The following is a 19,407-nucleotide window of genomic DNA, read 5'->3' on the forward strand; positions in this document are numbered from 1 at the left end:
CAGCTATGAGCAAAGTTGAGACAGACCCATCTTGCCTCAAGACGGTTTCTGATTTTGAAAGTGGTGAAAAGCAGTTTAAATGGCAGTAATACAACTCAAATGTAGAATAGCTGAAGCACCTATGACAGCTTTAAGCTACATAAAAGGTAAACAACAGAAGAGAGAAAATATAGCCATACCTGGAAATAACTTAACATTCATGCAATTATTCAGAGCTTCAACAGCAACAATGCAAGACTGCGAATTCTCAGGTGTGCACAGATCACCATTTCTTAATGCATGTTGATGTTCTTTATCAAGGTCCAATTTGTGCTATCAGAATAACAACAATTATTTTAAAGAACCAATCAAAATATTCACATCAAATATTGTAACATTAAATTGACCAATGCATGATTGAGCTTACATCAGATAATCATTGAATAATAATAGAAAGGATTGTGTTATTGCGTGATGGACCAGAAAGTTAGTATAAGTATCCCTGCTCGCAATCCTGCTGACATTGAGGTTTATGACCTTCATCCTGCTTTTAAATTAAGCTAATGATATGCCCCAATGTTGCATGAAGAATTCAGATTGTAAAAAACAAACATTCAATTTAGTGTGGTTTTCATTATTCCCCAACTTGAAATATTCTGGATGTTTAAGGTAATTGACCCATATGCAGCAGGAAGGTCAGGAACCCATGTGTCAAAGATGAGGGCTTTGCTACGGCCCCTGACTGATCAGAAAGCGTGGACAAGTTCACATACTGAATATGACAAAGGAAGGATTTATAATTAAAGGGACATAATATGGGTCAGAATCATTGACCATAACATGAATTCTTGAGGCTGCAGCAACCACAGGAAAGGAGCTGGCAGCCATAAAAGCTGTTACTCAGCATGGTCTCTCATTCTCACTCAGGTGCTGCTGCAGAATCTGAGTACTGACCTAAGATAATGCTCGCCAAATGTTCAGTGAATCTATTGATTCTTTACTGTAGAGTGCTCTCGAAGCTAGGTTCAAGAAACTGCCACTCTAACTATTAGATGTGTATGTGAATATGCAAGGAAGTCAGCAGAACAGTTTAGTCTCTCCCAACTGCAGACCATGCAGTAAAAGGATCAAAGGACTTCAGGAGAGCAGGAAATGTAAGTGGCACAACACTGTCAGATGCCAAGTCCTGTATTCTGTCCTTCGCACAATCTCCTGGACAGCAGCATTCTAAACAACACACACTCATTCCTCTTTCTCCAGGTACCTCTTCACATCCCAAACTGCTCACACTACCCTTCATATTTGCCTCATCTCAATCCATGTCCCATAGTCATCATCCACAAACATTCCCTCCTCTCCAAATAATCGATTTCTAATACTTATTACTTGCAGATGAAAGCACACAAACTCAGGGAGAGGCCGAAACCAAAGATGGGGCTATGCTCCTTCAGTAACAGTCACCTTGATGGTTTTGGGCAATAATATACAAAACTGATCCATGATGAAGGAAGACTCCTTCCAGGAGGCTACAGATATCAGCAATGACCTGCCTGAAACTACTGGAAATCAAGCCTCACTGTTTTTGGAGTCATCATATAAGTTAAAGATTTTGTCAAAGCATGCAAAATTCTCCAATTCACCACTTTTTAGACTCAGTTAACAAAAAGCATGGACCAGGTTTCTGTACTTTTGGCTGGCATGGGAGCAGAAGTCGGCCATTCAGCCCAATGAGCCTACTCTGCCATTCAATGAGATCATGATTGATCTGATAATACTTACGTCCACATTCTTGCAGTTTCTACATAACCCAGATTCTCCTACTGATCAAAAGTCTGTTCAACTCAGCCGAAAATATATTCAACAACTCAGCCACAACAGTCCTCTGCAGTAAAGAATGTGGCAGATTCATTACCATCAGAGAGAAGAAATTCCTCCTCACTTGCGTTAAATGGGTGACCCCTTACTCTGAGATTATGCCCTCTATTCCTAGAATTTCCCACATCTACCCTGTCAAGTCCCCTAAGAATATTGTATATTTCAATAAAGTTGTCCCTCGTTCTTCTGAACTCCAATTTGTACAGGCCCAACCTACTAAACCTCTCCTCATAAGACAGACCTTCCATAATTTGGAGCAACCCAGTGAACTTTCTCTGGAATGCCTCCATTATTACTAATCTTTTCTTAGATAAGGAGTCCAAAACTGTTCAGTTGTGATCTGACTAGTGCCTTGTAGTTTTTTTCAGACATCCCTGTTTTTATATGCCATTATCTTTGAAATAAAGGCCAACATTCTATTTGCCTTCCCCATTATCTGATGAACTTAGGTACGCTAACTTTTTGTGATTTATAAACAAGAAATCCCAAATTCCTTTGTAGCTTTCTGCAGTCTTCCTTTTTTTGTTAATCCAGGAAAGCTGGTCAAATTGGCTACTTTTAAAACATAAGCTCATTTGGATCTGGGGCAAAAGTGAAGGGATATCTTTTAGATTAACCTTACTGCAACCAGCTGAAGAAGTGGGTGAATAAAGAAGGGGAGCACTTCATCCCTTCTCACCTGGGAGTTTAACAATTTGGGAACATCTCATCTTTGAATTGTAACACATTTGAAACCTTGCCCAGAGTATGGTCTTAACATTGCAGAGATAGTGGATGCATTGGCTGTAACCATCCAAAATTCTCTAGATTCTGGAAAGGTCCAAGCAGATTAGTAAACTGCAAATGTAGCACGTCTGTGGTAGAAAGCAGAGTCTACCTTGTTAAAACATAATATAATCTATCAAGAAAGATAGCAAGAACTGCAGATACTGGGGTCAGAGACAACACAGTGTGGAGCTGGAGGAACACAGCAGGCTAGGCAGCATCCGAGAAGCAGGAAAGTTGATGTTTCCGGTCAAGACCCTTCTTCACAAATGAGGAGGGGGAAGGGAGCTGGGAAATAAATAGAACGAGGAGGGGTGGGGCTGGGAAAGGTAGGTCGGATGGTGATAAGTGAGTGCAGGCAGCCAAGTGGTGGGGATTGGTCAGTGGGATGGGTGGGGTGGATAGGTGGAAGAGATGATGGACAGGTTGTGTCAGGTCAAGAAGGCCGGGATGAGAGGGAGGGTTGAACATTTGAGGCCGGGAGTGGGAAGATTTTAAAACTGGTGAATTCCACATTTAGGCCATCTGGCTGTAGCCTCCCAAGGCAGAATATGAAGTGGTGTCATTGTGACACTAGAGGAGACCCAGGATGGACATGTCACCCAGGGAGTGGGAGGGGGAGTTAAAATGGTTGGTGACCGAAAGGTGCTGTTGTTTGTCGCGTACAGAGCGCAGATGCTTTGTGGAACGGTCTCCGAGTCTACGCTTGGTCTCACCGCTATAAAGGAGGCCACATCGGGAGCTATCACGCTAGATTTTAGTCTGGGATCTGACTTGTCAAGTAATAACATCAGCTGGAATTGTAACACAATCTATATTAATGACTTGGTGAAGGGGCCAAATTTACCAACAATACAAAGGTGGGTAAGAAAGCAAGTTGTGAGGAGGACGCAAAGAGCTGCAGAGGGATCTAGTTAAGTTAAGTGAGTGGAAAAATATTAATAGATGATTTATACTATAGGAAAATGTCCAAAAATGGTGAGGGACTGTCAAATGATGTGGTAGAGAGGGGTCTTGGGTGTATTTGTACATCGATCACCAAAAGTTAGCATCTAGGTGCAGCAAATAATTAGGAAGGCAAATTGAATGCTGATGTTTCTTTGAAAGGGGAGGTTTGCAGTATAAAAAACGGGAAGTCTTCCCTCATCTGTACAAGGCATTGATGAGGCTCACCTAGAGTACTGTATACAATTTTGGTCTCCTTACTTAAGGTTCATTTGGCTGATTCCTGGAGTGAAAGGGTTATCTTATGAGGAAAGGTTGAATAGGCTACATCTTTGTTTATTAAACTTAGATACACTTAGGGTGATCTTTTTGAAATGTATAAAATATTTAGGGGGTTTCACAGTGTAAATACTGAGATAATGTTTCCATTCATGAGGGAATGGGGGTGCACTTCTAAAATAAGGGGTCTCCCATTTAAAACAGAAATGAAAAGAAATTTCTCCTTTTAGAAGGAGATTAGTCTTTGGAAAGGGGTTAACTAGTTCATTACATTTTTTCAAAGTTGAGTTAGACAGATTTTTGAGCACGTGAGTCGAGGGATACAGACTTGAAAGTGGAATTAAGGTCACAATTTGATCACAAATGATCTTATTGAATGGCTGAGCAAATTGGATGGTTTAAATGGCCTATCCCTGCTCTCAATTCTTGTATGGCAAAAGCAGGTTCAAAGAGCTGAATGTTTTTCACCTGCTCCTTTTCTTATGTTTTAATGAAGCAGCATATGAATTCTGTCAAGTTCAACCTCTTGGGTCTGATCATTTTCTCACAATTACTGACCCAGATCTCCCGGTGTCCAGATAATCGGAGGTCAGACATGCCTTGGACAATGTGTGTCGAGTTTATACAGAAATCCCATCGTAATGCTAATGTGGGAATTTTCATGGATGTTTAAATTTTCAATGGGCAATTAACCTGTACTTGAAGCCTCCAAAAGGTCCCAACTCTGAGTCAGAGTTGAAGACTAACTAACAGGCCTGACCAGTGAACCAGGAAAAAGGATGGAATAAAACATAAGCATAGCTACTGGGTAACTATAAAAGTAACTCACAATCACTCACACTGATACTTCCCACGAACCTAACTTGACCTGATTCCTCAAACCAGCACTGGATCCAATTCCTGCCTATCCCTGCTATTGACCCAACTGCCAACATGACACCTGTAGCCCTCATCCATTTAATTTATACACTTCTCTCAGTAGTTGTCAAGTTGGCTTTCAGGGTTCTAACTCTTGGAACATGGCAGCTCGTGATAAAAGAGGGGTTTCAATATGATCCATGTTGCTACTGGTTGTATGGATTCCTAGCATGGTCTAGAATGCTTTAGCCATGAAGGCTCTCGATCAGAAATTTGAACGTATAACTCCTTCAAAGGCAAGAGTGTATTTTTTGCCAGATCCGAGTCGGAAACAGGCTCAAATCTTCGATAAGAGAAATAAATAATTCAGAAACTGAATAATTAAGAAGACAAAAATGAAAAACTTGGCTTTTCATTTCACATTGGTCACGATTTTATTTTTGTGATAGAATGACAGTACCTAATTTTTATATTTTGACAACAGCTTTTGAAGACTTCAAGCAATTTATTGGTCTTTCGTATACCACAGAACCATAATTAGAGTCAATAATTTACTGGCTACAGCAGGAGAAAGAGAAAACAGGCATACATATATCCAGATATGGTAGATAATTTTCAAATTACTAACTCATTGAATCATTACTAGCTCTCTTACCTGACATGATTTGCTTACCACAAGAAAAATGACTTCCTCTAAAAGTTTTTGTTGGTTACAATCAATGACTTGTAATTGGTAATTGCTTTGGTGAATATGATCCATCTGTTCTTTAACACTCTGCAGCAACTCTTCATAAGTTTGAAGGGTCTGCTCAATGTTCTTCACTTCAACAAGAGCCACATCAATCAGTTCCATCATTTCAGTTACTTGCTTCTCAGACACAATGATGGATTGTATGTTTGCCTGAAGTACAAACATAATACAGTTACTTGTACCTACACAATCTATAATGTATACTGTGATTGGAAACATGTACGCACAGCCACATACATTTTGGATGATAAAGATATTGTATTTTACTGAAAAACAGTAATTATTTCACGTCTTCCCTATTTCATAGTGAATGAACTGATGATTTAATTGCAACATCAAATTCTTGTATAATTTTGAACATCTACCATAACCATTGGACAATTTTAAAAGTAAGTAAAATTTTCAATTAGAAATTTGTTAGAACTGTATGGAATAGGTAATCTGAGTACACATTCAATATTGCATCTAGTTTTAAATGGAGCTTCAAGATGAGATGAAAGGTTTCTAAAAAAAAACCTACCTGTTATAAAGAAGAAAGAAACAAGAGATGGACTATGTACAAACAGTGCATAATCTATTTCTAGTCTACTGTGGTATTGTTTCTTCACTGATAATACAGTTTAGCATGTGCAAGTATTTCCTTTGCAATAGAATAAAGCCAAAATATTTAACATTTTAAGTTTCTGCCTCCATTGCAGCTAACAAGGCTAAGCAGTTACAGTAAACTAAGTGTTGCTGGTTGAATACTAAACATTAGTTCAATATTCTTCAGTATGTCTAGAACTCTGAAGCTGCCTTTAAAATTGCTATTGTGTGTAAAACAGTTTCACAAAATGCAGCTTGATATACTTTGCTTAGTGTAAATTGTTTTTTTTTTGCACAGGCCTTCAGAAATCGAAGTACTAGAACAATTCAGACTGTAGTAGAACCTACTGTAAAAAAAACGGTTCTTTAGGGATGAAGTCTATTTCTATAATAATTTCTCAGGACCCACCTTCAATTTTTTTTCATAGTGAACACCCAAAATTCAAATACATCCATATTCTTAACTCAGAAACATGCAACATTTGAACTATATGTGCTGACTGCCTAAGGATGAATATTATGTTTAATTAACACAGTAAGAAAATCTTGTGCAACTTTCTGTGCCGACATTTAAACTTAATTAATTCTTTAGACAAATCCTAAATAACAAGACAATCGTGAAAATGAATACAATGGCAAATCAGTGCACAACTGTGTTACACATTCTCATACTCGTAGCATATTTAGTCATTTTGTATGATAATATTGTATAACATTGCCAGTAATGCCAGTGGCTAACATATTTGGGTTATGGTTTTCTAGTCACTATACTAGTGAGGATTATAATTCATGATGAACACAAAGTTTGATCATTAATTTCAATAATTAATTTCATACATCATATTTATAACCATGCATTGTAGAATTATTGAAAGTAACAGTTCTTTGTGCTAGTTTACAAAATAATTACCTCATCTAACACATGAAGATCTTTACTCATTTTGTCTGCAAAAGCTTCTGAGTTGGAAATAGACTGATCAAATTGCTCCATTAACTTCTCAATATCAAATGCCTCTTTTGATGTCAATTCTTGATAACCATCGATCTCTTCTTCCACTGCAATTGCTCCTCCTTCTTGCTGCTCCATTGCAGGGCGCAGACTTTCTGGAATACAATACATTTTTGTATCTTTCTATTACGTCATGCAACCAAATGTTTCATGATTAAAACCAATGTTTCCTTGAATTTCCCTAAGCTGTGCCCAGATGCTTGCTACACTATTTACTCCTTATAAGATGTTTTCTTCCAGAAGATAGACTTTATTCACAGAATGTATACAAGTACATTGCATGACAATTAAAAGTGACTTTAATTGCAATGCAAACAAGATCAGTTCTTTAAATACAGTTTATAGTTTGAGGTGTCTCACCATACTTACAGTTTACATTTACAATGTACAGTTCATGTCATATATATTGATTTTATACAGTTTCTAATCAGTGTGCTGTGGCAAGATGGTCTGAGACAGTGGCTTTTCCCACTGAAATTCTGTAGTAGCTACCCCAAACTGTAGTAGATCTCTTCGTATGTAGTTCTGGACATTGAAATGTGCCAATCAGTAACTCGATTGCGGATAGCTCCCTATGCTGGTAGGAGGATCTGGACATATATTGTGACAATGTTGCTGTCAATTGCCTGGATCTGCTGCCAGGTTACATACTGAAGATGATCTGTGACCAGCTTGAACCGGCCTTAGATGTCAAAACAAACTGCTGCCAAAGCAAGGTCATGTTCTTTTCATGCTGCATCAACTGATTCTTTGTTCCCTTCCTTATGAAGTCAAACCACCTGGAAGTGCAGACAACATAGCTTGGAGAGACCAGGGCATGGACTAAAATTTAGAAGGATAAGGTAAAACAAAAACTGGACACATGGGAACAAAGTATCCATGTGATTGTGAGTAAGAACCTGGTCATTAGGTACAAGGCAGTCCCTGGGCAGACTGTCCATGTCAGTACCACTGCTGGGAGGAGGACTTTGTAACTATAAGTCAGCCTGATGTTCTAGGTCAATCACTGTTTATCAAACCTGGCAAAAATGATGGGAACAGGTTTTAAGCTTGTAGAACTGAGCTGGCACTCACTGCAAAGATATGGTTCAATACTGTTGTTACGATATGGAAACAGACAGCTCAACCAAATCAGCCTTTCAACCTCTCTATTCGTAACATAGTAAAATTAAACCAAAGACCCCCAAAATACTCACTCCAACAGTAAGAATGCAAGGACATGGTCTATGATGTTCAAAGTTGTCCTTTTTTTTGGGAAGGGGGCTATTATTGTAGACTCATGCCAGAATTTCTGTCACCCAATGGAGCATGAAAACTTTGGTTATGCAATATACATCTGGATAAGGTTGCATATCTCAGCATTCCTTAGCAAGGCATAACATTGGCTGCCTTGTGAATGACACATTATGTCAAAGAATAATGTGATACTTCATTCTGATTGATGTAAGGGCTCAGGAATATCATTGCTGAAATGTCGGTCTTTCTAACATTCCCCAAAGATTATCGGCTCACACACCTGGTACGGACATAACAGTTTCAGGATTCCATGTGGCATTGCTTCATAGTCCAAGGCAGCATCAAAGGAAAGAGTAATTACAATGCTGTCATCAAGTCCAGCAAGAGCGGAAATCTCCAGTGACTGCTGCAGAGGAAGAAGCAGCCAGATGAACATTTTCCCAGAGAGGAGGTGAATGACCAGAAATCGTACCTAAAGGCTTTGTTATCATTTTCTACAGTTCTATGAAACAGTGTTGGTACAGTCTAAGGGTGTCTAGGGCCACCATCGCCAAAATGCGTTATCTGCTGGAGCAGATCTTGCACTCAGAAGGAATAGATGACCATCAGGTTACATTGGCCTTGAATTTTTATGCCAGTGACTTATTTCAAAGGGCAATTAGTGAACTGTGGGAAATCTCCCAATTCCTGACTCCCTGATGTCAGTGACGCATATTTCTCCACATTAGATTTAGATTAGACAAAAGTACAGGAGTACAGTGAAAAGTTTTCAATGTTACTATACATGGTGCCATCTAGGTACAAGCACCAAGATACAAAAACTTAAGAACAAGGTAGAAAGAAACAAGGAATAAAGTTAAAAGCTAAACATTACAGTCACTCCTAGTATAGTGTAAAAAAGTAAAGAAATAAAGTTAAAAGTTAAACATTACAGTCCTTCTTAGTATAACGTTGAAAAGTAGATTACAAGTATCTGTATCCTATCCCAGTGACAAATAGAATCAAGTCGTATGGGACTCTGGACTCTCTACCATGATTGGCAGGTGCACAATGCTATGGAATCACAGAATCCCGGAATTATTATGATGCAGATGGAGGCTATTTGGCCCATCATGTCTGCACTTGTTCTCTGAATGAGCATTATGACTCAGTGCCTTTTTACTGCCTTTTCCCCACAACCCTGAATATTGTTTCTATTGTAATGATTATCTAATGTTCTCTTTGATTAAGCCTACCTATACCACACTTCCATGCAGTTTATTTGAGACTCTAACTACTCCCCAAGTGTAAAGGTTTTTGCTCACATCACATTTGTTTCTTCTGCAAATTACCTCTGCAAATTATCTGCGTCCTCTCATTCTCAACCCTTTTATGAGAGGGAACAATTTTTCCTGATCTACACTGTTCAGCCCCCTATTGATTTCAGAAATAGCTAACAAATTTCCATTTAGCCTTCTCCTCTCCTAGGCAAACAGTCCTGAGTTCTTCAATTCATCCTCATAACTGAAGTTCTCATCTTTGGAACCATTCATGAAAACTTCTTATGCCACTCTATCAAATGTATTTACATCCTTCCTGAAATGTGGCACCTATAAACAATTCTCCAGTAGAGGTCTAATTAGTCTCTTATACAAGTTCAGAATAATGTCCTTGCTCCTGTACTCTATGCCCCTGTTAATAAAGCTGTATGCTTTCTTAACTGCTTACTCTACCTATCCTTCTACATTTAATGCTTTATTCACATATACATCCAGGTCTCTACTAACATGTACCACCTCGCACTTCTCCCCATTAAACTTCATCTGTCACCTATCTGCCCACTCCAATTTATCAATGTATTTTTGTCATTTTGCACTGTCATTCTCATAGTTTGCAATGTTTCCAAATTTTGTGTCAACCACAAACTTGAAAACCATTCCCTGCACACCAAGAGCCAGATCATTAAAATAAATCATAAAAAAACAATCGTCCCTAAACCAATCCCTGGGGAATCCATGACAAGCTTTCTTCCAGCTATAATCATGAGCTAAACCTTTTTAGATAAGTCTGTTGTGCGGCACTATATCAAATGTCTTTTGAAAGTACACGAACACCCCATCATCAGCATTACTCTCATAAACTGTCTCTGGCTGCTCTTCAAAACATTCCACTAAGTTAGTTAAACATACATTTTTCCCTTAAGAAATTAATGCTGGCTGTGAGTACCAGATATCATTCATGGTGCCATGATTGTATAGACCAAAGAAATCACAAGTTCCTGCCAGTGGTTGCTGTGAATTTCACTCAAAAAACATTGTGCCAATTAATGGGAAAATCTTTTTTTCAATAAGGAGATCATAACTATACATTGTACTTCAGATGTGGTTTCATAAATGTTGCGTACAGGTGCAGCAAAACTTTCCTCCTCTTACTTTCCATTTTCCTTCCAATAAAGCACAAGTCCAAATTCTTCACTGCCATCAGCGATGTCTCTCTATTTAAATGATATGTTGTTTTTTAATCTTCCTGCCAAAATGGGCATATTCACATCATCTCACATTCCACTATATCTGTCCACATCCTGTCCATTGTTATGGACAAGACCAAACACCCTCAAAATATGTTAAGAAAATAGCCTAGACCCTAACTTTTTCTTATTTTAAAGGTAAACGTAATGCATTGCATTCCAGCAGCAATCCGATTGGTCAAAATGATCAATTTTAAGTAAGACACAGTTTTTTTACACTACAGTTAAAATACGACAAAACAAAAATAAAATAATTGGCTTAACTGTAACTTTATCGAAATGCTTAACAAAATAGTATATACAACTGCTACTAATTGACTGTCTCAATATGGTAACATATGATAAACACACCCTTGGCAAAGGCAAATTCAGTAAAACCAAATTGTCTCAAATGCAATTCTAGCAGCAGGAAGGGAACACCAATTTTCAGCTGTAACAGAGAGATGAATAAGAGCTTCCACATCCAGCTTCAAGACTCCAACAACTGCAGAAAGCTAAAACTAAAAATCTTGGTTCTGTGCGAGCATGACCCCACAGATTGAGGATGTTTCCATTGTTCCAACTTAAAAAAAAACTCAAGGCCCAGTTTACTTTATTGGCTTTGAGCAGACTGCCCATCTCAACCTTTCTTCATAAAACAAAACAGTACAAAATACACCTTGTAAAGCCATAGTATCATGACACCATATACTTTGGCACTCTATTTGTTATAGCTTGTCAACGCAACATGACCAATTTATTCCTTCTCTTTGCCCCTTGTTTTCTAACCAATCTTTTATCTATGCTATTATTACCCTATACATCATGTGCATTTACTTTGAGCCTTTTGAAATCCAAGTACACCATGTCTATTGGTTCTCCTCTATCTACTGTGTATGTTACTTTACCAATAAATTATTTGATGAAGTAACAGAAAACACTGATTAAAGTACTGCACTCGATCGACTTTGGGAAGTCATTGGACAAAATGCTGCTCTGCAGGGTACTCAGAAGATAGAAATATATGTAACTAAACAGAATGCAGCAGTACGGATAGCCATTGTTCTAAGGGTCAAGGAGAGTTACTACAACTGATGGATGCTTTTCAGATGGGAAAATAATTTGCAGTAATGGCTCCCCATTGATCCCCCCAGTAAGGGTTGATGAGGGTCCATCAGTCTTTTACTCTTAATAAAGTACCTAAATTTGGTTGTAGGAAATAGCATAATAAGTTTGCAGATAATACAGAAATTGTTGAAATATGACACCCCGGCTATAGTCTCTTCCACCCTCCTCCTTTGGGCAGAAGACACAAAATTTGAAAACACGCACCAATAGATTCAAGAACAGCTTCTTCCCCCCCTTAAATTAGTGTTGATCTTTCTTTGCACCTTCTTTGTAGATGTAACACTATATTCTGCATTCTGTTCTATTATCCTAGTGGGTACTTTTATATAAGGGATGATTTGTCTGGTTAATACACAAAACAACACTTTTCACCGTATCTCAGTACATGTGACAATCATAAATCAAATCAATTCAAATCCAATCATTGTGTGGATTACAGTCTTCAGGTAACATAAAGGATACAGTAAAGATTGAAGAATGGCAGATGGTATTCAATTCAGAAAAGTGTGAGGTCACCTCCTCAAAACTCTCCTCCAGGGCCATACAATATCCACTGCTGGGTTCCTGACCTGGAATTCAGCCCAGTGTCAGGGTCAGAACACTGGAACTAAAATTCTACCTAATGTCCAGATTAGCCAGGCCAGAACTTACAAAAGTTACAACGTAGCAGCTTTTAAGACTGTAGAACTATGTTGTCTGTCCTTGGTGTCCAGTCACTAACTCTGCAAATAAACATTTTGTTAGCTGTAAGTGAATGAAATTATTATCCTACTTAACTTGTTTTGTGATTCACAAAATGGTACTTTTGAAATGGTAGGAGGAAAATAATAAGTCTCAATTTGTAAGAATGCCCATTGTCATCTGATTTCCTGAAAGCAGTTATGATGCTTTCATTCAGCATTAGTCCATGCTCCACAATGCCTTTTAACCTACAAGCATGCTTACCGAATAGCTGTTGGGACACAAGTGATATTCACTTCAAACTTAGCTGATTATATTCATGAAAAACTTGGTCAATATCGCACTATACTGACATAGTGAATGCCAAGTGACCACTATATGTGAGTGCCAAAGATGTGCTTCGGGTACCAGACAACTTTGGAGGTGTCCTTCTGTAAGGGCCAGTCAGGGGCCACAGAATGGTTATGGCAAGCAGCATTCGACATAGTATTGCACAGCAATGAGTTTTGGATCTGCAGGCAGAACAAATTGAAGTATTTAATTTTTTTTGTCTACAAATTTGAAATGTGAGTAGGAGGAAAATGCAGAAAAACAAGGCAACAAAAACAATGCACCCTAGCTGTTCACATTGTTGTCTGGGATACCCTTATTAATGGAAGATTCATTGAGGTAATTAGTGGGTCGATGTCACAAGCAGAGGCAACAGTCACAATTTCCATTCCCAATACCACTGACAAAAAGCAATCCTGCTAACAAACAACGAACTCTTTGCACATGTCCCTATCAATTGATGACCTTTTTCTGAACATTCAGGTTAAAAATTGACTTTCTATTCATCGGACAAGGATGGATGAGATGAGAATGTTGTGCCAAATAATAATGACAGGACTTCACAATCAGTGGTGAAGCAATGTCAGTCATCATTTACCTCAAAGAAAGTTGTCCATATCTTGTGATTTATGTAGCATGGATTTTGCCTTTTGTACCTCATATCATGCTGACAGCATATTGACTGTCAAGGCATTCATCTTCAATTTCTCCGAAAACATGGTCTGTACGTTTGGAACATCCATTAATAAAAAGACATATTATCTGATGTTATTCAATGATTCTCCTTTTAATTAAATACTCTCAACCATAGGTGCTTGATGAGGATTACTATCAGGATAGGCATAAGGTTGCATAAGGATGAGGCTGAATGGCACTGCTGGATGATTAATGGGTGATGTGAGTAAATATATTGAAAGGGACAGATCAATGTGCATCCAACACAAGTGGGTGTGAGGAATGACACGATGGACTCGGCTTGATGATTCAGAATGAGAGAGTTGGCTTATGCATATAGCAAAATGTAGGCCAATACACAACTACACTTAACTTTCATGACCAGGTTAGGTCATTAAATCATTTCTTGCTCTGCACTGAACATAGTGACACTATGGTTCTGCTGTTTAACATCTGGAAAACATCAATCATACCTTCTTCATTTCCACCATAAGTTTTCTCCTCTCAATACTGGGAATAGAATGTATCTCCAGTTCTTTACAGACCTCACTACCACATCAAGGGAAGTGTCAGTGAATTGGGGTGCAATCTATGAACATTTAGAATTTGCTCCTCTCTTGTCAACTCCAACATCTTCAAATTACACATTTGGTTTGGCTATTTAAATATTGATGTCAAGATTGTGATATATAGATTCTCACCATTGCAGTATTTTGGTCAGAAAGCTCTCATAAAAGTATGATGAGTTAGCTAATATAGAAAAAATGTCACTGATGGAAATGCTGAACACACCTCTAAGTTCTTCATACAACATCTGACCATTTTCTCTCTGCTATTGGTTTTTCCATATTAATATCAGATATAATACCTCCTTGATATCAAATTTTACAAAATTTGATAGGTACTTATAGGCCTGATTTTATACCTCATATTGGTAGGATGCAAATTTTAACTTGTGTGTGAAACGCATTTTAAATTTTTGTGAGAAGTGTAAGCTTAGAAAAGACAGCTACACATGTGGATTTTACCTTCCAGTATGTGAGAACTGATGTTTACAAACTTAATCCTGCTGTGTAAATAACGATGATTGAGTTTGAAGAGACACGACATGAAATTATTTTTCTCTCCAGGATTACTGGCAATCCACTTGTACACTTTATCAAACTGCAAATCGAATTCTGGATTATCCTGTAAAAGAAAATGCAATGTCAACGGTGAAGTAAATAAAACAGTTACACTGTTCAACATATTCAACTGTAGACAATTTTCAATCACTGTCTAAATGCACACCTAGGGTGTTTTCTTGTAACTTCAGATTTATGGTCCCATCAATCAACACTTCTGGAAAGTCAGAAGTGATATTAATACTGACAACCTGTACTTTTTAAAGGTTTTTTAAAAAATGTAATGAACACAACAGAGCCTTGGGAATCTTGGGAGATGATAGAAGCCGAATCATTGAGAGAACTGCCTTTAGCAGACTGTAGTGGGCTAGAAGTAATTTCTTCAGAGCTTACCTCTTATTGTCCTAAATGGCTGACACCCCCAAAAATGTTAAATTCACTCCAAGAAGCCTCTGATACCCATTGCTTTGTCTCATTCATCACATACTATGATACTGCATCACTACTGACTGCTGTTTCTGCTGTACCGACCCCACTTGGACTGCAATGGCTAATTCAACATCTGCATGATTCAATTCCCTTCACCCCACGTTTCAATCACCACAATATAGTGTTCGACTTGCTTTCTCAGTTTCTTGGCCAAAATCTTGTGAAAACAGCCCGGGAGATGTATTATATCTGGTAACTTTAATAATCTATTAATGATCTCATGACAAAGAATTCTCTCAGGAAGAATGATCACAACAAAGGAATTCACATTCATTTTGAGGGTGAGAAATTTAAATTTGACATCAGTGTTTTAAATTAAAATAATATTGGTTAAATTAACTGGAAAAATAGATTAAAAGGTAAAACAGCAGATACACGATGGCACATATTTAAGGGGTTTCTTCATAATTACCACAGATATATCCTAGTGAGAAAGGAAGATGCTGTGAGAAGAATGAACCATCCATGGACGTATAAGTAAGTTAGTTATGATATCAAAGTGAAAACAATGGCATACAATGCGGTGAAGTGATACTGATAGGCAAGAAGATTCAGAAAACCTTTGAAACCAGATATCCAAAGGAATAATAAAGAGGAATAAAATAGATCTACAGAAAACCATAAAAAGTAGTTGTATTTGCTTTACTATAGCTATTCCCTTCCTACAGAAAAATATGGTTCCACACTGGACGAGAGTGGGGATGAAATAATCATTAACAAGGAAATGGCAGAGTATAACAATGGATAGGAGAAAAGAATAGAAAGTATGAAAGCATAGTGAAGTTCTAATAGTTGGTCTGAACGTGATTCTTGAAATGGTAAATAACTACGTACTGGACAGAGTTTCTCAACATAAAGAAAAAATCTAACTGTAGTAGGGATCAAAATGCAAGTTGAGGCCACAGCTTGAATAGATGGCACAAAGAAATAACAGAGTGGAGGAAAGATAAGAAGCAGAAATCCTCATGACTGTGACGTTTTTGTGGTTGCCCGCAAACTAGAGGATAAACTAATAAGAGCAACAGAACAAAGGAATTAGATAGTTGGAAGAAATTTGAAGTTATTCTTAGTATCAGTAAGGGTAAAGCCAGCAATGTCACATTGGTGTATTGGTATGGAAAAGGCTATTGAAGTTAATTGAAGTTAGCAATTTAGAATTTTTAAGGGCAGCCAAACAATAGACATGTGGGAATAGAATCTCTCACACCCAGAAAAGTCAACTTGAATTTTTCTTTTAGCTCCTTTGGCCATATATTCGTGGGAATGTAGATCGATTGACATAAAAGCCACATTTCTGCAGTGTGAAAAATTCAGACAGCAGTGTTTCTGAAATTACTTGAAGAGGCAAGCAATGCAGAAGGGAAGCTATAAAAACAAGATAAATATGCTTTATGGCCTCAACAAAGCCTTAAGTGTTGTGGTATTTTTCTGTTATATTTGGACTGTTGTGTTTAATACCCTCTTCACCAAATCCAAGTGTCTCTCTGTTTCTTTGAACAACTAAAATAAATTACAACTGAGGGAAATGTCAATTTTAAAATATTGGATTGACTTGAAATGACACCATTTACAGTTATCAGTCCCTTAAAGGGTCAATGCAACAAAAAGCAATCTTTAAAGAAAGCTCATATCTAAATTAAAATTGTATTTTGGGGTAACCCAAAACAGTTCTGTTTGGCTGAAAGTAGGCATATCTCATTCTGTTTTATTGGTATCAAAGAAGGAAACTTCCAAACATCTTCATCATGTATGTTAATGATATTTTTATATATCTGGGATGGTATTTTGGAATTTGAGAAATGTGTTGATATAAAAGATTAGTGTGGAATTTAAGATTAGAAAACAGGTTTCGGTGGCTTTTAAAATATTCCAGTTTAGACATCAGCAGAATATGTCTGGAGTAACTGGACATTCAACAATCCTATTTAGAAAGTGCACTTCCCTTCCTAGTTAATTGTGCAAGGTCATCACAGAAAGTTGACATCTCCTCTAAAGAAGAAACAGAATAGTTGTTAAACTTGATTGGTCAACTGAATTAGTTATGCACTCAAACAAGACTGGATACTAGCTTTGATGTGTTGGAAATAATTACTATGATGAAGCACCCTAAAGGTGAGAATGGTTTAAGGAAAAATAAAACATTTTTGAAAATGGAGAAATGCAGATGTCATGTTTCATCCTTGGGTGACCCAAAGAACGAGTTATTTTCAGTGATGCTACCTATTCCAATCTTCTTGATGGGTCTTTAAGTACAGCACATTTCATAACATTTTTTGGTGGGTATCCCTTAGCCTGAGTAGCTAAATAAACAGAAAGAGTTATTTCAACTACTTTAGCTTCAAAAACACTGGCTCTTGTGAAAACAGTAGTTTATGAGATTCTATTTGCCAAAGATTCTACAGGAAGTTTTATATAAAGCAGTGAGGAGTTGGCCAAAAAGAGGAGTTGAGCCTGGGGAAAAATTAATCATGACCTTCTACAACTGCAAGGCAAGCTCGAGAGATTGATCACCCTGCTCCTACTCCTAATTATGTTCTAAAACAAATGTTCAATAAACAGGAAATCTCCAAGATCTAATAGCTTAATACAAGTGACCACGTATTTAGAAATTGCTGGAAAAGCTCAGCATTTCTGGTAGCATTTGTAGAGAGAAATCAGAGTTAACGTTTCGGGTCAAGTGACCCTTCCTCAGAACCCGGTTCTTTTGATTTTCATCACATATTTGATTGTTTTACGAAAAAGAGGATCTTATACAAAAGATTCTTGGGAGCTCTAATACAGGAGCATTTTGTAATGTAGTACTTGATAAAGTATGTGGAAATGTTGTCTTTTCCCATGATTTATTCTCAAATATTGCTTGAGAGGTTTTGTTCAGAGAGGAAAAAATATCTGTTGAATGTTTACATTAATGTCAAGTACATAACTACATGTACATAGAGTGTACAAAGAGATGTTCACTCATACTTATCTGATGTGAGAAACAATGGTCATGATTGTCCCTGAATGTGCACCTGCAGTTTGTTTTATGAGTCTCATTATTTTTGTGCAGGTTAACCCAAAATACTATTTTAATTTAGATGTAAGCTTTCTTTAAAGGATTTTTTTGTCACGGTGACCCTTTAAGGGGCTAATAAATGTAAAGAATGTTATTTAAAGTCAATCCATATATTTTAAAACTGAGATTCCCCTCAGTTGTAATTTATTTTAGTTTCTGAAAGAAGTAGAGACACTTGAATTTGGTGAGGAGGGTATTGCACACAACAGTCCAAATACAACAAAAGATTAAGATGATTCATAGACTCCCAGGCTTCAAAGAGTCCATGTTCCAGGTTCAGACTGGTTGCAGCCACTTTCCCAATATTTGAAGGGGCTGGTCTTCAAATATTGCTTGCACTTCAGTCCCATGCTCCTGATCTTTATCCATTCAGAGTGGAGTTGGGCAGACTGGGCAGGATGCAGTACCTCCTGGTTAGCCTGCTGCTGGGCCTGGCTATGATCACCAACAATGGGTCCATACCGCAAGGTGTTTAAGGGATTGTTTGAAATGACTGTCTGTCCCCTGTTCTATCATTAAATTCATGCTTGATTGTCGCTGAAGAAAAAGGATGCAGTGTCTATTGGTACATTTAAGATATTTACCAACTGGTGGGTGCCACAAGGGATTGGAGTGCATTATCTCCCTTCTAAAACATTACTTGAATTTAATTAGCTGTTTTATAGAGTCATAGAATCGTACAGCATGTAAAGAGACCCATCGGTCCAACCAGTCTACACCAACCATGTTCACGACTAATCCCACCTGCCTGCGCTTGGCCCATATCCCTCCAAACCATTCCTATTCATCAACTTATCCATATGTATTTTAAACATTGTAACTGTACCTGCATCCACCATGTTCTGTGGCATTCATTCCACACTGTAAAAAAGTTGCCTCTCACAAAGAGCTGTTTTTTTAAAATGCTCTTTTAAAGAACTGTTAATTTGTTTTATTATTTATTTGTGTGCTATTTATTTTTGAAACAGTATAAAGAGACAGTTGCCACACATATTGAAGTTGCCATACATCTCTTCCTGCTACAGCAAAATGCTCGAGTTCTCTCTCTCTCTACCAGAATTTTCTCTTGATGTTCTTTTCTCCTGGACTAGAAAAACATCATATGTGAGACAAATAGGGAGAGAGTGGGAGGCGGATAGAAGAGGGATAGAGGAGAGG

At 37.7% G+C, this 19,407-nt stretch overlaps 1 protein-coding gene across 1 annotated transcript in view; it reads right to left on the reverse strand.

Annotated features, from left to right (window-relative positions):
- LOC109935445 (exocyst complex component 1-like) overlaps positions 1 to 19,407 on the reverse strand; it is a 109,579-nt gene that overhangs the window by 49,846 nt on the left and 40,326 nt on the right. The window contains exons 7-10 of the mRNA XM_048605323.1: positions 14,610 to 14,769; positions 6,948 to 7,141; positions 5,375 to 5,602; positions 180 to 312 (exon numbers count right to left, since the gene is read on the reverse strand). Of these exons, the coding sequence (XP_048461280.1) occupies positions 180 to 312; positions 5,375 to 5,602; positions 6,948 to 7,141; positions 14,610 to 14,769 (715 nt within the window). The remainder of the gene's footprint in view (positions 1 to 179; positions 313 to 5,374; positions 5,603 to 6,947; positions 7,142 to 14,609; positions 14,770 to 19,407) is intronic.

This window comes from Rhincodon typus, chromosome 14 (assembly GCF_021869965.1).
Source record: "Rhincodon typus isolate 14 chromosome 14, sRhiTyp1.1, whole genome shotgun sequence".
NCBI lineage: Eukaryota > Metazoa > Chordata > Chondrichthyes > Orectolobiformes > Rhincodontidae > Rhincodon > Rhincodon typus.